The 17,474-nt window shown below is 51.4% G+C and overlaps 1 protein-coding gene across 1 annotated transcript; it reads left to right on the top strand.

The window, feature by feature from the left end:
- The first annotated feature begins 2,298 nt into the window (after window positions 1-2,298).
- Window positions 2,299-16,697, top strand: SYPL2 (synaptophysin like 2). Its single transcript, XM_066352925.1, has 6 exons — window positions 2,299-2,459; window positions 2,601-2,675; window positions 9,786-9,910; window positions 11,394-11,595; window positions 12,597-12,788; window positions 14,003-16,697. The coding sequence occupies exons 1-6, from the start codon at window positions 2,406-2,408 to the stop codon at window positions 14,147-14,149; spliced, it is 795 nt and encodes a 264-aa protein (XP_066209022.1). The 5' UTR covers window positions 2,299-2,405; the 3' UTR covers window positions 14,150-16,697.
- The last annotated feature ends 777 nt before the right edge of the window (window positions 16,698-17,474 follow it).

Below are 17,474 nucleotides of genomic sequence, written 5' to 3'. Positions count from 1 at the left end.
TACCTGGATCTGCCTCTGGATGGCAAGAATTTTTTTTAATGAAATGGGATAGAAAATATTTTTTGTGAAACTTTTTTTTCATTTTATATGGGGATTGGCAAAAGTAGGTTTACAGGTGTAATAAGAATAAATAATACAATAATTAACAAATAATAATACAAAAATAAACTGTTTCACGTACTGACAACTGTAAACCTACTTTTGGCTACCCCATATAATAGGGGGTAGGCCATAACATTTTATTTCTTACCAGGGTTTGCATTTAAGAAAAAGAAAAAGAAATTTGGAAAATCAGTGCTTTGTAGCAACCTATGCACAGGTGCACTGAGAGATGTGTACACATTCAGTGAAGTAACTGTGTAAGAGTAAATGTTTGGAAAAACCTAAATGTTCACTAATATGAGAATTAGTAAATACATTGTGGCCTGTGTATGTTGTGGAATTCTAATAGCTAAAATAAATGAAGTAAAGGTACATACAGCAGGCTAGATAACTGTCATAAACACATTAACTAAAAAAGCAAGTTAAAGAAGGTTACCTAAAGCATAGTATTTAGATAAAGTTCAAACCAATTAGAAAAACAATGCTATATCTGGTGAATGTCTATGTATTGTTTCTAAATATAGTTATATATAGTAAAAGTATTAAAATACGCATGTGGCTGAGAAAAAATTCAGGAGAGGATACTGATTAGTTCTGGGGAGAAAGAAGAGAGGGAGAGAATGATATAAAGGGCTTAAATTCTATATGCAATTTTTGTTTCATTTAGAAAGTATAGATCTGAGAGAAGGCAAAGTGTTAAAAAAGCTGGTTGGGGTTGTGTGTGGATTTTTGCTGTATTCTGATTCTTTTCTGATTGTATAAATATTAGATTCTATATACCTATTGTCATAGACACTAGCAATATTTCATATTTGTGAACTGTGAGCATATTTGTGAATTGTGAACACTTCGCACTGCTTAATCCTCACGATGACCTTATACAGTAAGTAAGACAAATTATTATCCCTATTCCATTGGAAAAGACCTAAAGTTGCAAAACAATTTATTAAAAACTGGATTGGAGATTCAGTTGTTCCTTATTTAGCCTAGGTTGGCCTGCCAATCTGGAGAAGTTTCCTTCAAGTCCAGGGAACTTGATCCCAGCCCCTCCCTCCTACCCCAACCTTGGGAAGGCCCTTTCTCAATGGAGAATGAATTGGTTACTAATAGCTAAATGTTTGTTCAAAAAAGCAGTCATCCTGCAGTACCAGAGGGGACCTCCAAGAATGCCTGTGATGAGGCGGGTACTAGGAGCTGGCCGGGTCTTCCCCTTCTGGCACCTACCACTGGCTCACTCCATGCCTTGGACAGATCACTTAAACTTTCGCTACTAACATTTACAATCCAGTACCCTAAACGTGTAAAATTCTTGACTGCTGGCTTGGGGCTCCTGTGGAACACCTGTTGAAAGTCAGGTACTGACTTACTTAAGGTCGATTATAATGCAACAATGTCAACTTTTCCATATAAATGACGTTCTCCGAGCCCCCTAGTCCTCAGACTTTATTTTCACTCCCATTTAAATCGTGATGCTTATTTGAAAGAAGATGGAGTTTGCGCTTTTAAAAAATTAATGACATTTAAATGAAATCGTGACATACAAGTGCCTTTTGTTATTAAAAAATTAATTAAAAATTTAAAGCAACGCCTAACTAGACAGAATAAAAAGCTATTTATATTCTATTGCCCTTTTCGTTTGGACTGGCTCTCCTAGGTTTGGGAACGAGCGATTTGTTAACCGTAAGGTTTAGAACCTTAGATGTACTCAGCACTGTAGTGTCTCATGAGAGTCCTTTAAGTTCTGGGTATTGGGATGTGGAAGAAGAGAAAACGGTTCCAAATCCAGGGAAATAGGGAAAGATAAGCTAGGATCGGCGCGTCCCGGAGCGCCAGACTTGCTTCCACTTTGGCGGTGGTTGGAGTGGTCGTGGTGGCTCCCTTGGGTCCGGACCCGGAGGATTCTGGCAAAGCCCTTAAGCCCCCTCGCGGCCGAGCTGCCCGTAGAGGCCACAGGTCCCTTTAAGGAGCCCAGCGGGCCGAGCAAGGGGCGCGGGGGGCGGGAGGAGGGTTCCCGAGCGCGCGCCACGTGACGGGGCGGCCAAGTGCGCTGGCGAGTTTGACAGAAGTTTGAATCGGACTCGAGGGCTTTCTGCAGCCGGAGGGGCAGCGCGGCGGCCGCGACCTCGGCGAGCGCCAGCAGCAGCGCCCCCGCGACCCAGCCCGCCAGCCTGGCCCCCGGGCCGCCGCGGGCCGCTCGCGCCTCCCGCCGCGGCCCCCGCAGCCTCCGGGCAGACCGCGGCCCACGCAGCCCCCCGGCGAGGGAGCCGAGACCCCGCGCCGCGCCCCGGCCCCGCTGAGCCAGCATGTCCTCGACGGAGAGCTCCAGTCGCCCAGCGGACAAGTCGCCGCGCCAGCAGGTACTCCCCACGCGCCCCTGGGGCTCTCTCAGCTCCCTCTCCACCGGGGTGTCGGTGCCCCTATTGTGCCCCCTCTCCAGGGCACAGGTGGGAGGAAGGGGCCCCCACCGCCCTGACCCCCGGCCCGCCCTGTCCCCACAGGTGGACCGCCTGCTCGAGGGGGTGCGCTGGCGGCGGCTGGAGGAGCCGCTGGGCTTCATCAAAGTTCTCCAGTGGGTGAGTCGCTGCCCCAGCCGCGGGCTATTTCGGGAGCCCGGGCTGTGACGCTGACCCGAAGCAATGTGGCCAGAGTAGGGGGGCAGGGAGGTCCTGCAGCCGCCGCCTGCCGAAGGGTGGGGGGCGGCGACAGGTGGGCGGGGGAGGGGCGGGCGGGGGTGCTTCTCCAGCACTCGGTGGCAGGAGGGTGCGAAGCGAGGCATGCAGCGTCCGGGATTCGGTCCTTCTATGTGCAAGGAGCCCTTGCCCAAGGCGCTCACATTTCACCCGGGCAGAGGACCGGGTGTAACCTTTCCAGAACTCTGATCCTGCACATACCACTCCTAGGTGGCGGGAGGGGGAGGAGGACAAGGGGGGTGTGGAAAGCTGCGGAGGGCAGAGGAGGGGAGGATGCAGGGGACGGAAACCAACCTGCACCCAAAGCCACCAGGACCTGGCTGGTCCTGCAGGTGCACTCAGAGGACAGGGTCCAGGCTGGTTGTTGCCCTATTGGGGTCACTGGAATAATCTGGGTTCCTGGATCTGAGTGAGGAAATGGATGGATGGATGAATGAATGAATGAATGAATGGATTTTATGGCTCCAGGATCAAATAAAACAACACAAAAGTAAGATAAAATAAAAATCGCAGTTTACCCAAAATGTAACTTGTAGAACAATATAAACCATTATGCTGGGAAGCTGGGGCCATGGGTTCCAGACCCAGTCCTGCCTTTTCAGCCATGTGACCTTAGGCAAGTCACTTCATTGGATTTCAGTTTCCAACATTAGTCAAATGTTGATCAGAACAACCATAGAGTCCCCTTCTGCTCTAAATGGATTGGCAGGCTAGAATATTGCCCCCTATTAGGCTTACTCTGTGACCTTGAAGAAATCATTTGCCCAGGGTCCCGGTTTCCCTGTAATGGTCTGCAGGCGTCCCCAAACTGCGGCCCCCTGAGGCCATTTTATCCAGCCCCCACTGCACTTCTGGAAGGGGCACCTCTTTCATTGGTGGTCAGTGAGAGGACCACTGTATTTGGCAGCCCTCCAGTGGTCTGAGGGACAGTAAACTGGCCCCCTGTGTAAAAAGTTTGGAGACCCCTGGAGGAAAACTAGTCTTCTTGCTTCCCTGGTGCTTTGAGACACTGGTAGACTCTGTCCTTCCCAGTGCCCAAGGCCTTGTGGGTATAAGTTAGGAATGTGGACAGGTGCAGTCACTCTTTCAAATCATAAAGACTTGTCGGGAGCATTTAGTGTACTATCACAGAAGAGGTTTTAGCTAGACTATCCACATACCAAATGGTGTGTGAACAACTTATTAATGTGCTTTCGGCACAGATTTCAGCTAGGGAGTAAGTTACCATTAATACTGAGGAGGGTTGAGTTCTAAAGGGCTTTTAACTCACTGGAGACTGGAGTTAGCACCATGTCACCGATTCCTAAGTCATTGTTTGGATGAGAATCATCAAATCTGGAATTCAGGGGCAATAGTGCATTTGGGGTTATCTCTGGATATCTGAGACCCTCACTGGGGCTACAGGCCAACCTGGGGTGCTTCCAAGTACAAACCTTGGGACCCAGTGGGGACTTTCCACTCTGCCTGCTGCCTCAAGAGCGGTTGGCCAGACTGCTGACTGAGCTCTTCCGCCTCCTCCCACTTTCCTGTCCTGACCCGCCACTTGAGTACCAGAGGGGGCTGTATAGGAATGATAGTAAGGCTCCATGTGACTGCCATCCAGAACTAGGGAGCCATTATGAGCGATCCGAAGGAGCAGAGCCCGAAATGTAAGAGTACAATTTTATCGTTAAACTAGATAAATGGATCTAATGGAAATTTGAGAAAGGCTGTCAAGGGACGAGGAGAACAATGAGGTTATTAAACTATGGAATCATCCTCCAAGGGGGTGTTCTGCAAAGCCGCCTTCTTCAACCTTCCTGTCCTTTTTCCAACCCCTCCCCCACCCATTGCCCCCATTACCGCAACATTTCTAGAAAGCTGCACAAAGCAATTAGGAGAATGATCCAGTTCCCTCCCAGGTTCAGCACTGATTCCCTAAGTGTGGACCCATCTTGATGACCCTTTTATGACCCCTAATCTCTTAGAGAGTGGATATGCCTTTCTCTCATAATGCTAAGTCCAGGGGCCCAAGGCTGGACTTTGAACTTGGCCTTCATTGGAAAGGCAACGTCTAAAAGAGACTTGATTTGATTTTACTGCAGAGTGTGAGTTTCATTTGCCTTGAGTCTCTGCAGATGAGCTAATGTAAAAGTATATGGGAGCCAGCACCAGAAATGACAGGGAAAGTGTCATTTGGGACTTTTACTTATTTCTTGCTTGGAGGGATCAAATGCTCCTGACTAGAAAAAGGAAAAAACAAAACAAAAACAAACAAAAACCTCCCACAAATCTTAATAATAGAAAACTTTTGTTGTCATTATTACCAAGAGCAAAGGTTTTACTGTAATCCTGGTGGGAAATAATGTTATTCATTAGTCAGCAGCTTGGTTTACTGTGTCTGTAAAATTCAAAAATTAATCTCACCTCAATTCCAATTCCGGTGTCTCGCTAAGTCGATACTATGGGCATAGACCAATTGTTGGAGAACAAAGTTTGTTTGTTTGTTTGTTTGTTTAAGAAAAAGGCAGACTTTGAGGTTAGGTGGGCTTTGGTTTACATCCAGTCTCCTCTTCTTTCTAGCCCTGGGACCTAGGGAAAAGATCAAACTTTATGGACTTTGGTTTTCTATCTGTAAATGAGGGTACGATCTCTCACGGGCTCACTGGGAGGATTGCAGGTGGTAATATCTGCAAAGCATTCAAGTGTTGGGGAGGTCCGTGGTGAGCCTGGCAGTCCAGGGGGCATTTCGTAAGTGTTGGTTCCCTTCCCTCCTATTTCTGAACCTCTCCTGTCCCCCAGTTCCCCCCTATATGCAGACTGTCAGCTTGACTTGTCCTTTGGTGAGATTATTCAAATGTCACACTGCCAAATCCTTACTTTGAGGGTAAGGTACAAAAGAATCTCCTGGATTACTAAGTCTCTGTTTCAGTAGGAAGTCATATGATCATTAACTGGGTGTGCCCTGGATCTAAAGCTCACCTTTGAGGTGCCAAAGTCACTTATTTGGGTCTGGGATCTCTGTAATGAAAATCAGCTATTTCAGTAAGTGTGGAGAATGTGAAAGCAACCCATCAGAGTCCATGAGACCAATGAGGCGATGCGGGAAGTAGGATTTGGGGGGAGAACTTGTCTTCCTTGTTAGAACACTAACATTAACTGGGGATGCTGGGGTTCTCAGGACTGACACAGGAATATCTCCAACAAGCAGGTCAGCCCCAAAGTCCTTAAACTGGCGATGTTGTTCTGACACCATTCCAAAATAGATGCAGAGGCAGCAGGAGGAGGTGGCAGACAGTGTGTGACCATCTCTGCCTCCAGCAGGGCAGGTCCAGGAAGAGGAGGGCTGGTTGGCACCACAACTCCAGAGACGCACCTCCCTTGTCTCGGGGACTTATCCCTCCTTGGTTCCTGTTCTTTATGACCAGCTGGCTCAACTCAGAGCCTCGTGCTTGGTGGCTGGGGTGGTTTAGGATTTTCCCGCTCTTCCCTGCGGCTCAGTCACCTGGCACGGTTAGGGAAGGAAGCAGAATGGGTGCAGAAAGGTGGAGGGGGTGTCTCTCCGCGCCTGCACTCCAGGTCAGAACTACACGTCCCTCCCTCCGTACAATCCTCCCTGCGCGCAGTAGACATTCCCTTTTCTGGGCCTTAGTAACTATGACGCAGGGTTTTTGTTTGTTGTTTGTTTGAGCATGACAGTCTCCTTTCTGGGTGTAAATTCTTGCAAGCAGGCAGTCTTATTTATCTTTATGTCTCCAGCACCTGGCACCAAGTGGATGCTCAATGACTATTTGTTGATAAATGAATAAACGCAGTAGAAAAAGTGCTGGACAGAGAATTGGGATATGCAAATTCTAAGTCTGGCTTTCACATTGGCTAAATGTCACCTTGGGAGAGTCACTTAATCTTTTGGGGCTTCAGTTTCCACCCCTATGGAATGAGACTTTGGCGCTCGATAATCTCTGAGATCCTTTTTGCTCGGCTGCTCTGTGAACCTGTGAGATTCTCCTCCAAGTTTTCCCTTCTGTCTGTTATCTGGTACCAGCTGACTGTGATGTTCAGACTTAATCATATATTCTGGTTAATAAAGGGTTCTATAAGGTGTTTAGAGATGCCTGACTTTCAAAGAATCAGAACAGAACAGAAGAGAATACAGTTAGGGTGAAAGTTATTGTAGGTATCTTTTGCCCATAAAAGATTCATAAAGCAAGGTTCATGATTGTCAGAACCTCAAGGTTGTCACCCAGACAGAGCAGAACTTTCGGTGATAACGGAAGAGTTCTATAATGTGTTGTCCAGTCTGGTACCTGCTAGTCGCATGTGGTTAGTGAGTACTTGAAATGTGGCTAGTGTGACTGAGCAGCAGAATTTTAAATTGTACTTAATTTTAATTAATGTACATCTAAGGAGGCACACTCGGCTAGTGGCTGCTGTCGTGGATAGTGCAGTTCCAGAGGGTGGGCTCCATGAAGACAGAGATTTCTTGTTCACTGCTAAGTATCATTGCCTAGAGCAATTCCTGGTACATAGTAGATGCTCAATAAATGCCATCTTTCTGAAGATGTCATGGGTGCTTGTCAAGAGAGTACTGGTGAAAAGAAGGTCTCATAACTGCCCAAGCTACTGCCCCACGCTCAGAATGACTACATTCTCAGGGAACCTATACCAGGCCATTTACTTACTAACTGCCAATGGATAAAAATACATCTAACTGCGCTGCCCTTCCTAGGTTGTGACGTCCTAATTGTGTCCAGCTGGACATCAGAAGCCAAGAGGAATAAAGAAACATCTAAGAGGAGCCAGAGAACCACAGAGCTGACAAAAGATTAGAGAATGCCTCTGAGACAAGTCCCACCAGGCGAATTAGGGTGTGTGAAGGGTAGTGACACAGAGGCGTTGAGGGACTTCTCTGCAGCTCTGTCGGGAAGGGGAGCGCTCGGCTTTACAGCAGCCTTCGAAATTTCAAAATTTCAGTCAAACGAGGAGGCTAGTCTGGCATTGGAGAGAGGTTGCACTCTCTCTCTCCCTGTATGCGTTTAAAAATGGAGACAACTTCCTTGTGTGAGTTAACCCTCCTAGAAAGAGAGAGGTGCCCACTATGACCTTTCCAGAGGGTCAGTGGCTCCATCATGGACAGGATGTGTCAGGCCAGGCGATGCAGGGCGGGGTCGGGGCACTGGGCACCACTCTGGGACACCGGGCACCACCCCAGGGCCAGCACAGCTGCTGGCCAGCCCAGCCAAGAGCACATGGACAGCGCTGCCCTCAGAAAGCGAGAGAATTGCAGAGTTGGAAAGGCCTCCAGGTTACCTCCTCCCGACCCCTCATTTTACAGGCGAGGGAACTGGGACTCCGAGAGCAGAGCGAGGTCACCCAGCTCATTTGTGACAAGGCCAGATTTCTAGACTCCTAATCCCAGCCTCTTCTCACTCCGTGACGCTCTCAAGCATCAGCCAAATAATGTGCACACAACTCTATTTCCAGCCCTGCAATGCAGGCCGGGGGTGCAGATTAGCTGTCTTCTCAGCGCATAATGTCCAAGACACCGCGTCACAGAGAAGCACACAGAAAACGGGCCATTAGCAGCATAATGTCCCTGCTTAATAAGAATGATGATGTCACGATAAAGCCAAGGAAAGGGGGGCTGAGCAGATGATGTGGGAGGAGAAGAGACTCCAATTTCTCACCTCCTTTTCTATTCAAAGCTTGCCTCCCCAGAAGGAAAATTGAAAATCATGGGATGAAGGCATTGCTTCTCACTTAAGACAGGAGGTTTAGTAAAATGAGAGGAAAACAATTCAAGTGACCTGAGAAATAACAGCATCAACCAGTGACAAAGGGACACCACTGGGGAAATAGCGAAGGCTGGAAAGGCAAGTGGAGGGTGCTTCCCTCTGGACTTGAGCCAGGACCCTCGGCACCAACCCTGCCAGCGCTGCTGGGGAAAGGGGGGTCAGGCTGGCAGGACCACGGGACAGCAGTGGGGCCTGTGCCCTCTGGCCCCTCTGGAGGCTTGGCAGAAGTTGTCCCCATCAGCTCTGCCTTCACCGGGGCAGGAAGTCACTGGAAGTTAGCCACAAGGTCATAACAAGATTCAATGATGGCCTGACCCGTGGTGGCGCAGTGGATAAAGCCTCGCTTGACCTGGAAATGCTGAGGTTGCCGGTTCAAAACCCTGGGCTTGCCCGGTCAAGGCACATATGGGAGTTGAAGCTTCCTGCTCCTGCCCCTTCCCTCTCTCTCTCTCTCTCTCCTCTAAAATGAATAAATAAATAAATTAAAAAAAATAAAAAGATTCAATGATGACTTCAAAAGAGAAATGGAAAGAAACCCAAGTGTGCCGGATCGAGGTTGGTGCAGGGGGAATTGATTTCCAGGGTGCCTCTCCCTTGGGGAGGAAATTCAAGGCCAGCTTTGAGCTAGAAGTTTCCAAATGCCTAAATCGCTTTGTGCTTAGTCATCATCTTAAGGAGGCTGCCTGTGGTCCCCAATGTCACATCCAATGGGGAGATCAGGGAACTCTCCATTTGTTCTCTCTTCTCCCCCCCCCCACCCCCAGATACCACTCAAAGCCAGCCTTGTTCATTTGTTTTTGTTTGTTTGTTTGGGTTTTTTTTACATTTATTTTTTTTTCTTTATTCATTTTTAGAGAGGAGAGAGAGAGGGAGAGAGAGAGAGACAGAGAGAGAGAAGGGGGGAGGAGCTGGAAGCATCAACTCCCATATGTGCCTTGACCAGGCAAGCCCAGGGTTTCGAACCGGCGACCTCAGCATTTCCAGGTCGACGCATTATCCACTGCGCCACCACAGGTCAGGCCAGCCTTGTTCATTTGACTGTTTGGTCCAGCGCCCTATGCAGTGACTACAGCACCTGCGGCTGGAACCAATGGAAGCCATGGGTCTCTGACACCCCAGCCCCATATCTGCCCTGCTTAGAGTCAGAGGGTAGTTCTGAAGGGCTAACCCTCGGCTGCACGAGGCCGCCTGACTCTCGAAGGGCTTCCCTCTCTCTCAGCTCTTCGCTATCTTCGCCTTCGGGTGCTGCGGCTCCTACAGCGGGGAGACCGGGGCCGTAGTCCGCTGCAGCAACGAGGCCAAGGACGTGAGCGCCATCATTGTCTCGTTCGGCTACCCCTTCAGGTGAGCAGCGCCGGTTTGGACCCGCACAGCCTCTCTCACTGGAACCGCAGGACCGGCTGGGTCTTTTCCTCCTCCAGACACCCAGACCCTGTGTAGTGGGTCACTCCAAACATGGCCTTTCAGGAATTTCACACACCCTGGCCAGGGAAAAACATATGGGAGATCGGATAGACCATTGTTGTAATAATGTTCCAGTCCAGAGAGAACCGATAGCAGGTAACGACGGCTCTACGGAAAGAACCCGGGCTGTTTGGAATGGGGCACCGTGGGAGTCTGGGCACGTGCGGCAGGTCTCTCTGACCCTCAGCAGTCTCCTCCCGGCTTGAAAGTCAGGATGCTTGTTAGCACTTAGATCCCCAAGGGCGGATGAGGGTGCCTACCTGTCCCCAGTTCACAATGAGGCGCGCTGTGCCCAGGAAGTAGAAGGAATATAGTCCTTCCTGGGTATTTGGGAGTTTAGGGAGGGGGACCCCAAGTGTTCAGAGGACAAGGGGAGCACGGCTCACCTTTTCAGAAGTTTCTAGTAGCAGCAGCTAAGTTAGGTGAACTGTCTGTTGTACATACTAGGATGTTTGTTTCCCTCTCTTCGTTGTGTCCAATATAGTCTCACTGTGGCCTAAAGGAGGCCTGAAAGTGGGTGAGTTCAGCTTTTTTTTTTCCTCTTTTTTTCTTTTCTTTTTTTTTATATTTTTCTGAAGTTGGAAACCGGGAGGCAGTCAGACAGACTCCCACATGCGCCCGACTGGGATCCACCCGGCACGCCCACCAGGGGGCGATGCTCTGCCCACCAGGGGGCGATGCTCTGCCCATCTGGAGCGTTGCTCTGCCGCAATCAGAGCCACTCTAGCGCCTGAGGCAGAGGCCACAGAACCATCCTCAGCGCCCGGGTCAACTTTGCTCCAGTGGAGCCTTGGCTGCGGGAGGGGAAGAGAGAGACAGAGAGGAAGGAGAGGGGGAGGGGTGGAGAAGCAGATGGGCGCTTCTCCTGTGTGCCCTGGCCGGGAATTGAACCCGGGACTCCTGCACGCCAGGCCGACGCTCTACCACTGAGCCAGCCGGCCAGGGCCTGGGTGAGTTCAGCTTTAAGTTGGCTGCCAGGGTCTGTGTTTTCCCTGGAGCAGAATGAAGCTGCTAGTCTGGTGGCTTGGCTTCCGGAAACAGATGGGTTCTGTGTATGAGGTTGTGACCTAAAGGGCCCTGGAGATACTCGGAAATACACGGTCACCAGACCTGGGCAGGGCGGATGAGTGTGGGGTAGGGGCCGAATGGGAAGCAGGGTTTGACTGGAATCCCAGGGAAGCTCCTGTCTTACCTGCAAGGTTCCCTCCAGAAACAGTCACCCTCCTAGCCTCCTTGGCTGTGTCAGAGTCAAGGTGAGGAGAGCACAGCCAACCACCGCCCAGCAGAGAGCTCCCCGCAGCAGGGAGAGCCCCGCCTCCACCCGGAGGACTGCCTGCTCAGGGGCCTCCCCCGCCACCTGCAGGTTGAACCGGGTCCAGTATGAGATGCCCCTCTGTGACGAAGAGTCCACCTCGAAGACCATGCACCTCATGGGGGACTTCTCCGCCCCCGCCGAGTTCTTCGTCACCCTGGGCATCTTCTCCTTCTTCTACACCATGGCTGCGCTCGTGTTCTACCTGCGCTTCCACAAACTCTACACCGAGAACAAGCGCTTCCCGCTGGTGGTGAGTGGGCGCAGGCCACTGGGCCGACAGGCTGAGGTCAGGGTGGGAGCGGGGAGCAAAGCTGGGGCTTTCCTGGGTCCCTGACAACCTGCCAGCTCTTTGCTGTTGGCCCCTTCGGGTCCTGTGGCTCCCACAGTCTCCGAGGCCAGTGGAAGGCCCGAGTCTCGGGACTGCCTCTGCCAAACTCCCACCACTTGGTCTCCTCACGGGAGGCACAGTGGCTTCCAGAAGTGGGCACTGGAGTCAGACTGCCTGGGTTCAAATCCTGACATTGTCCCTGACTAGCTTTGTGCTCTTGGAAAAGTGATTTACACTCTCCAATCCTCAGTTTCTTCAACTATAACATGGGAATAAAATAATACTTATCTCATAGTGTTCTGGGGGAGAAAAGGAAAATGTAAGTAAAATGTCTGGTATATCATGAGCCTCACTAAGTGTAAGCTATTATTAATATTATTTCCCCCTTACCTTCCCCATGTCCCAGGCATGCATGGTAGAGGGGGGCCTGGGGACCCCTTTTGTCTCCTTCAGTCTGCTCTCCCTCTGCAACCAGTTGTAGCTGAGCAGTGGCCGAGCAAAGGGAAGGCTCGGGTGTCCGATCACTACATTGTTCACCTGAAACTAATATAATGTATGTCAACTGTAATTAAAAATAAGTCTTAAAAAAGGAAAAATGTTTTTAAAATTTTTTAAAGGGAAAGGTAGAGAAGGGAAAATAGGAGAGTTAAGGCCACTTGGATTGTGGGGTGACACTGACCAGCAGATGCCTTGGTCCATGGTTACCTGACCTGGGTTCTGAGGGCACAGACAGGGGTAGTCCCGGGTGGCAGGATGTCTTTGGTGGCAGTGAACAGGTCCCCTAGGATGATCTGGGCTCCCCAAGGCTCCAGGTGGTATGGGAAGGCGCAGGGGCCCCAGGATGCCAGTGCATTACAGCAAGAGGAAGAAAAATGAGGACTCCTGGGGTATGACTGTATTTCCTGTCCCTCTGCTCCTCCCAGGACTTCTGTGTGACCGTCTCCTTCACCTTCTTCTGGCTGGTAGCTGCAGCTGCTTGGGGCAAGGGCCTGACTGATGTCAAGGGGGCCACACGGCCATCTAGCCTGACGGCAGCCATGTCCGTGTGCCACGGAGAGGAAGCGGTGTGCAGTGCGGGGGCCACGCCCTCCATGGGACTGGTCAACATCTCTGTGGTGAGGCCTGTGGCCACCAGAGGGTGTGGGGGAGGCACGCTCTCCCAGCTGCCCAGGTTTATCCCAGATGGTGTCCCCTACACCTGGAGTCAGTCCCCCCTGTCCCCAGTGCTGGCTGCTGGCTCCTAGCTGACCCTGAGAAGACATATTGGGATGGGGAGAAGCTGAGAGCCACTGAGCCTCCGTCCCTTCCTCCTTCTGCTCGCTGCCTTCCCGTTTCCCCTCTTTTCTTCCCACCTCCAGGCACGCATGTCCCCCTCCTCCTGCCTCTCTACAGTGTGTTCACGTGGGAAGGGGGACCCGGGGCTGCGGCTGCACCCAAAGCTGGGAGCAGACCCTGCGTGGGTGAGAAGGGGCTCGCTGTCACTCAGGGCTCCACCCTGCAAAGGGGCTTTGAGCAGTGCTTGGGACATAGCTGAGGCTTCGAACTTTTCAAATGCCCCCTGTCATCCCTGTCACCTCAGCCCTATCCTGAAAATGGCCTGAACCTCCTCAGCCCCCAGCCGCTGAAGGGAGCCTTTCTAGACCTTGCTGGAACCGTCTCCCCCAACATTTTATTGCAAACATTTTCACACATACAGCAGAGCCGAAAGTATTTTACAATGAACACCCACACACTTGTCTCCTAGACTGTGCCATGAACATTTTACTAGACTTGCTTTATCGCGTATCTATCCGCCTCTCCTTGTCTATCAATCCATCTTATTTTTAATGCATTTCAAAGTTAATTGCAGGCATCAGTAACTTCCCCCTAAATACTTGCTGCTGATAGGTTTTAAAATATTTAGAATAAACATTTGATGATAGGCCTGGTTGGATCCCTGCCGGTCCGGCCCTAGGGAGGGAGCACCTTGGACAGCTCTGACGGCTCCCACGGCCTCCGGCTGGGGAGCGGCCCCTTCCGGCACTGTGGGAAGAGCGACGGGGCCCCTTGCTCCTGGCTGTGCTTTGTGCAGTGCTCCAGTCCAGGGGCCAGAGTCGCCTAGTGACCAAGCCACAGCTTGGGTGCATCTGGACAGAGTGAGACACTTTCACCGGAGAACACCTTAGTGAATGGTGGCCTTAAACCGTCCCAATAGCCAGTTCTGTCTTGGTTTTCGTCGTCCTCTGTCCTCTCCCCACCCGCCCCTCACCGCCCACACGGGTACTCTCCCGCTGTTCCCACCACGCCCTCTTACTCTTCTCATACCCCCTCCCCCCCCATGTCTCTGCAGCTCTTCGGCTTTATCAACTTTTTCCTGTGGGCGGGGAACTGTTGGTTTGTGTTCAAGGAGACCCCGTGGCACGGGCAGCAGCAGGGCCAGGACCAGGGCCCCAGCCAGGAGAGCGCAGCCGAGCAGGGAGCGGTGGAGAAACAGTAAGCAGCCCCCACCTGGCTACTCCCGAACAGGACAGCACCTCTTCAACCACCTCCGGCTTCCAGGACCTCCCTCTCCTTCTTCCTCCAACTCCCTTCCCCCACCGCTCTGGGCTTTGAGATTTGAGCAATCGCCGATGGATGGCGGGCAGCAGCTGCTGGCAACCTGGGCAGCCCTCCCAGGGGCTGCCTGTCCCTCTCCGTGCTGGAGCCCCGGATGGCAGGAACTCAGTGATTCTTGTATGCTGCCTGGACCCAGTCATCTTACTTGGGGTCATAAGGACCCTCACAGCCTCTGCTGCAGGTGAGGGTTGGGGGCAGGACACCAGAGTCCTGAGACTGGTTCCTCGCAGCCGCTTCCATCAACCTGTTCAACTTCAATAAAAGTGGGGGGAGGGGAAATTGGCTGGCAGCCTTCTCCCTGGTCCCTTGCATGGAGGGCTGACCAGTGGTTTAGTGACCCCTCTTCAATGGCTGCCATCTAGGCCCCGTGCTTGCACTGATCACCGGACAGCCCTAGCTCAGTATGCTGCCCACTCCTTCCTCTGGCCTCGGCCTGCCCACCGAGCCCACCGTGTGTGAACTGGGGAGGCCCACTAGCCTGGGATACAGCCTTCAGAGGGTCCTGATGAGGCCTTAGACTCAGTGGGGAGCAGATATATTGCAACTGCATTGAAATTCAAGAAACTAAAGCCAGGAAACTTGTTGGGGAGTCAGTTTCTTCTATTCCCTCAGTCCTCCTGCCCCTCTCAGCTGGGGTACTTCCCACCAACACTCATACTGGTCCCAAACTCCTTACTCTGCCCCCGTCCTCCTTTCTTGGGCTTGCTCTCACACTTGGGACACAACATGAGGGGTCTAGGAGCATCTCCACCAGCCCTCCCCCCAACCTCTCTGCCCGTCCCCCTCCCCCAGCCTCTTGGGTCTGAGGCATTCACGATCCTTTTGCAAGGCTGGCCAAGCCTTCCTTTCATTCCTGTGGGGCCAGGCAGGGGCTTTGAAAGGGCCCAAGGAACCATCATGAGGCTAATTTGCCCCAGAACCCCAGGACATGGATGAATGGGCCCATTTCTTCCTCATTCTCTGCCCCGCCCCCTCTGCTCCTTCTCTGGCCCCTGCTTTCACACTTCCCCTTCTCACTTTACAGAAGGACACGCCCTCTCTCTTTGCCCTCCATTCCTCCCTGCTGCCTCTTCTCCTCTCTCTCCATCCCCTCGCCCCGTCCAGGGCAGGCCGATGCAGTTGGTGCTTCTTCACTTCGGGACCCAGTTCCATATTTGTCTTTGGTGTGTCTGCTCTTCCTGACGCTTCCTTCAGTCCCACTCTGGACCCCAGGGCCTAAGACTCAGTGCCAACTGGGCCAGGGCCATCTGTCTTCTACTCAGCTCCTACCCAGTCTTCCCCAGCCGTAGGGCTGTCCAGGGAAGGATGAAGAAGGTGGAATCCAGCCAGTTTCCAATCCAGTGCCAGTTAGCGCATTTTCATCCCAAAGGTGAATGTGCCCTGTGCCAATCTCTCTTCAGGACTGAGTTGAATCCTCCAACCTCCCTACCACCCTAAACACACTCACAGGAGCATGTGTGTTACTGGGGCACTCAGGAGTCCGGACCTTGGCCTTTAGGCCAATCGTTTCTTCTTTGGGTCAGAGTTCTCCCATTTGACAAGGGGAGTGTGAGGTTTACATCCTTAAATGCTCCAGAATTCTTCAATGAAAGAATAAGGTGGTTTTGTTTTCAATTTGGGGGAGGGATTTGAGGAGGGAAGAGAAGAGGTGGGGATGAGAGTGTGTCTAAGTCTGAACCTTCCTCTGTCCTGAGCTGTCCCCATGGTTACTCAAGGATAAAGGGGGACAGTTTACCTACAGCTCTAGAAATACAGAGAACAAAGGGATGACCTTCATTTTTCTTCAAGCTGGCCCCTGTGGGGGTCTGTGAGCAGCTTCTACTGGAATTTTGTTTGGATTCTGTGTACATATTTATAATTTATTTGAAATGTGATGGATAAAGCGTTCTCATTTGGGGGCCGAAGTTAGCCACTGGGGGAAGGGGAGTGGGTGGGTCTGTGCTCTGGCCCAGGACTCCTAGGCCAGTACTGTCCCTGAGCAGAGAAGGCTCTTTCTCCTGAAAAGCCTGGCTTGTTCTCAGCCAGGAGAGCTTGGGTTTAGGTTATGGCCTCTCTCTCCCTAAGAAGAAAGGCTACTTCACCTCATTTCTTCCAGAGGGCTGGGCTAGGCCAAATGCCCAAGGACAGGGCTGTCCTCATAGGATCCATGTCCCCTCCAACCAGGGCTGGCATCACCGCTCTGCCTAGTGGGGCCAGAGGTAGAAGGTGTCTGGTTTCTCCAGCTGCCACAGGAGGCCCAAAGGCAGGACCCTTTGCCCTAGTAAACTCTGACCCCACCAGGATGTCCACCTAGGACCTTCTCCGAACAAAAGTTCTCTCTACCTTCATGGTCATAGGTCTCCTACCTCCGAGGTTGCAGGTCAGGGGTTGGGGGGGAGAATGTTGCATGTTGTTTTCTGGTGCTTGTTATTACACATTGGAATAAACAGTGCTTCAAGCATTTGCCACGAAGGAGCCAAGACTGAAGCCCTTCTGGGGATTTCTTTTCTCTTCCTCCCCTCGCTCTAAGTTCTTGGACAAATATCTACATTTCCACCCAAACATCATTCTACTCCCCTCCACTCTGCACCCCAAGCAATAGAGTCCGCAGACTAAGGAGTTGTTCCTGGCTGGCCCTAGTCTGGTGACATCTCTTTTAGTGGCACCAATCAGTCCAAAGCAACTGAAACCCATTAGCAAGTTCAGGACAAATTCAAAAGGCGAGAGAGAGAGAGAGAGAGAGAGAGAGAGAGAGAGAGAGAGAGAGAGGTGTTTCCACAATGCTGTTTTCATTTGTTCTCCTACCATCTGTGACCCAGACAAGCTTCCCGTCAAGAGTTGAGGAGGCCATATGCTTGCCCTCTTGGCTACAAAGGTTCTTGCTGAACCAACTTGCACCACCCTCCCCCTCTTTGGACAGTCACACACTACTACTGCCTTTGGACAGTCACATTTACATTCTCCAGAAAAATACACCTGGGCCCAATATTACATTCAATTTCACCAGGTCCCTGGAACCCCCGGGGGGAGGGGTCATCTCTGGTTCTCAGGTTAAGAATCCCTGCCCTCAGAGATCATTCTTGAGGGGAAAGTGAGAAGAAATCTGAGGTCTTGAAGTCACAGACCTTGCTTTATTTGCCTCTGTTTCGGTTCCTCCTTTGCTGAAGAGGTGAAATGTGAGGGGTTGAAAAGGGAAAAGAGAATTAGTATCGCTCTTCTGATGTGAT

The sequence above is a fragment of the Saccopteryx leptura genome, chromosome 11, assembly GCF_036850995.1.
Source record: "Saccopteryx leptura isolate mSacLep1 chromosome 11, mSacLep1_pri_phased_curated, whole genome shotgun sequence".
In the NCBI taxonomy this organism is placed as follows: Eukaryota; Metazoa; Chordata; class Mammalia; order Chiroptera; family Emballonuridae; genus Saccopteryx; species Saccopteryx leptura.
This window is presented reverse-complemented; position numbering and strand designations above follow the sequence as displayed.

Bases quoted from the DNA above. Each gene is read 5' to 3' on its own strand.
- SYPL2 (XM_066352925.1), top strand. From the start codon at position 2,406: ATGTCCTCGACGGAGAGCTCCAGTCGCCCAGCGGACAAGTCGCCGCGC. The intron at 11,596-12,596 runs GTGAGTGGGCGC...TGCTCCTCCCAG, and splicing joins ACAAGCGCTTCCCGCTGGTG to GACTTCTGTGTGACCGTCTC. The intron at 12,789-14,002 runs GTGAGGCCTGTG...ATGTCTCTGCAG, and splicing joins GACTGGTCAACATCTCTGTG to CTCTTCGGCTTTATCAACTT.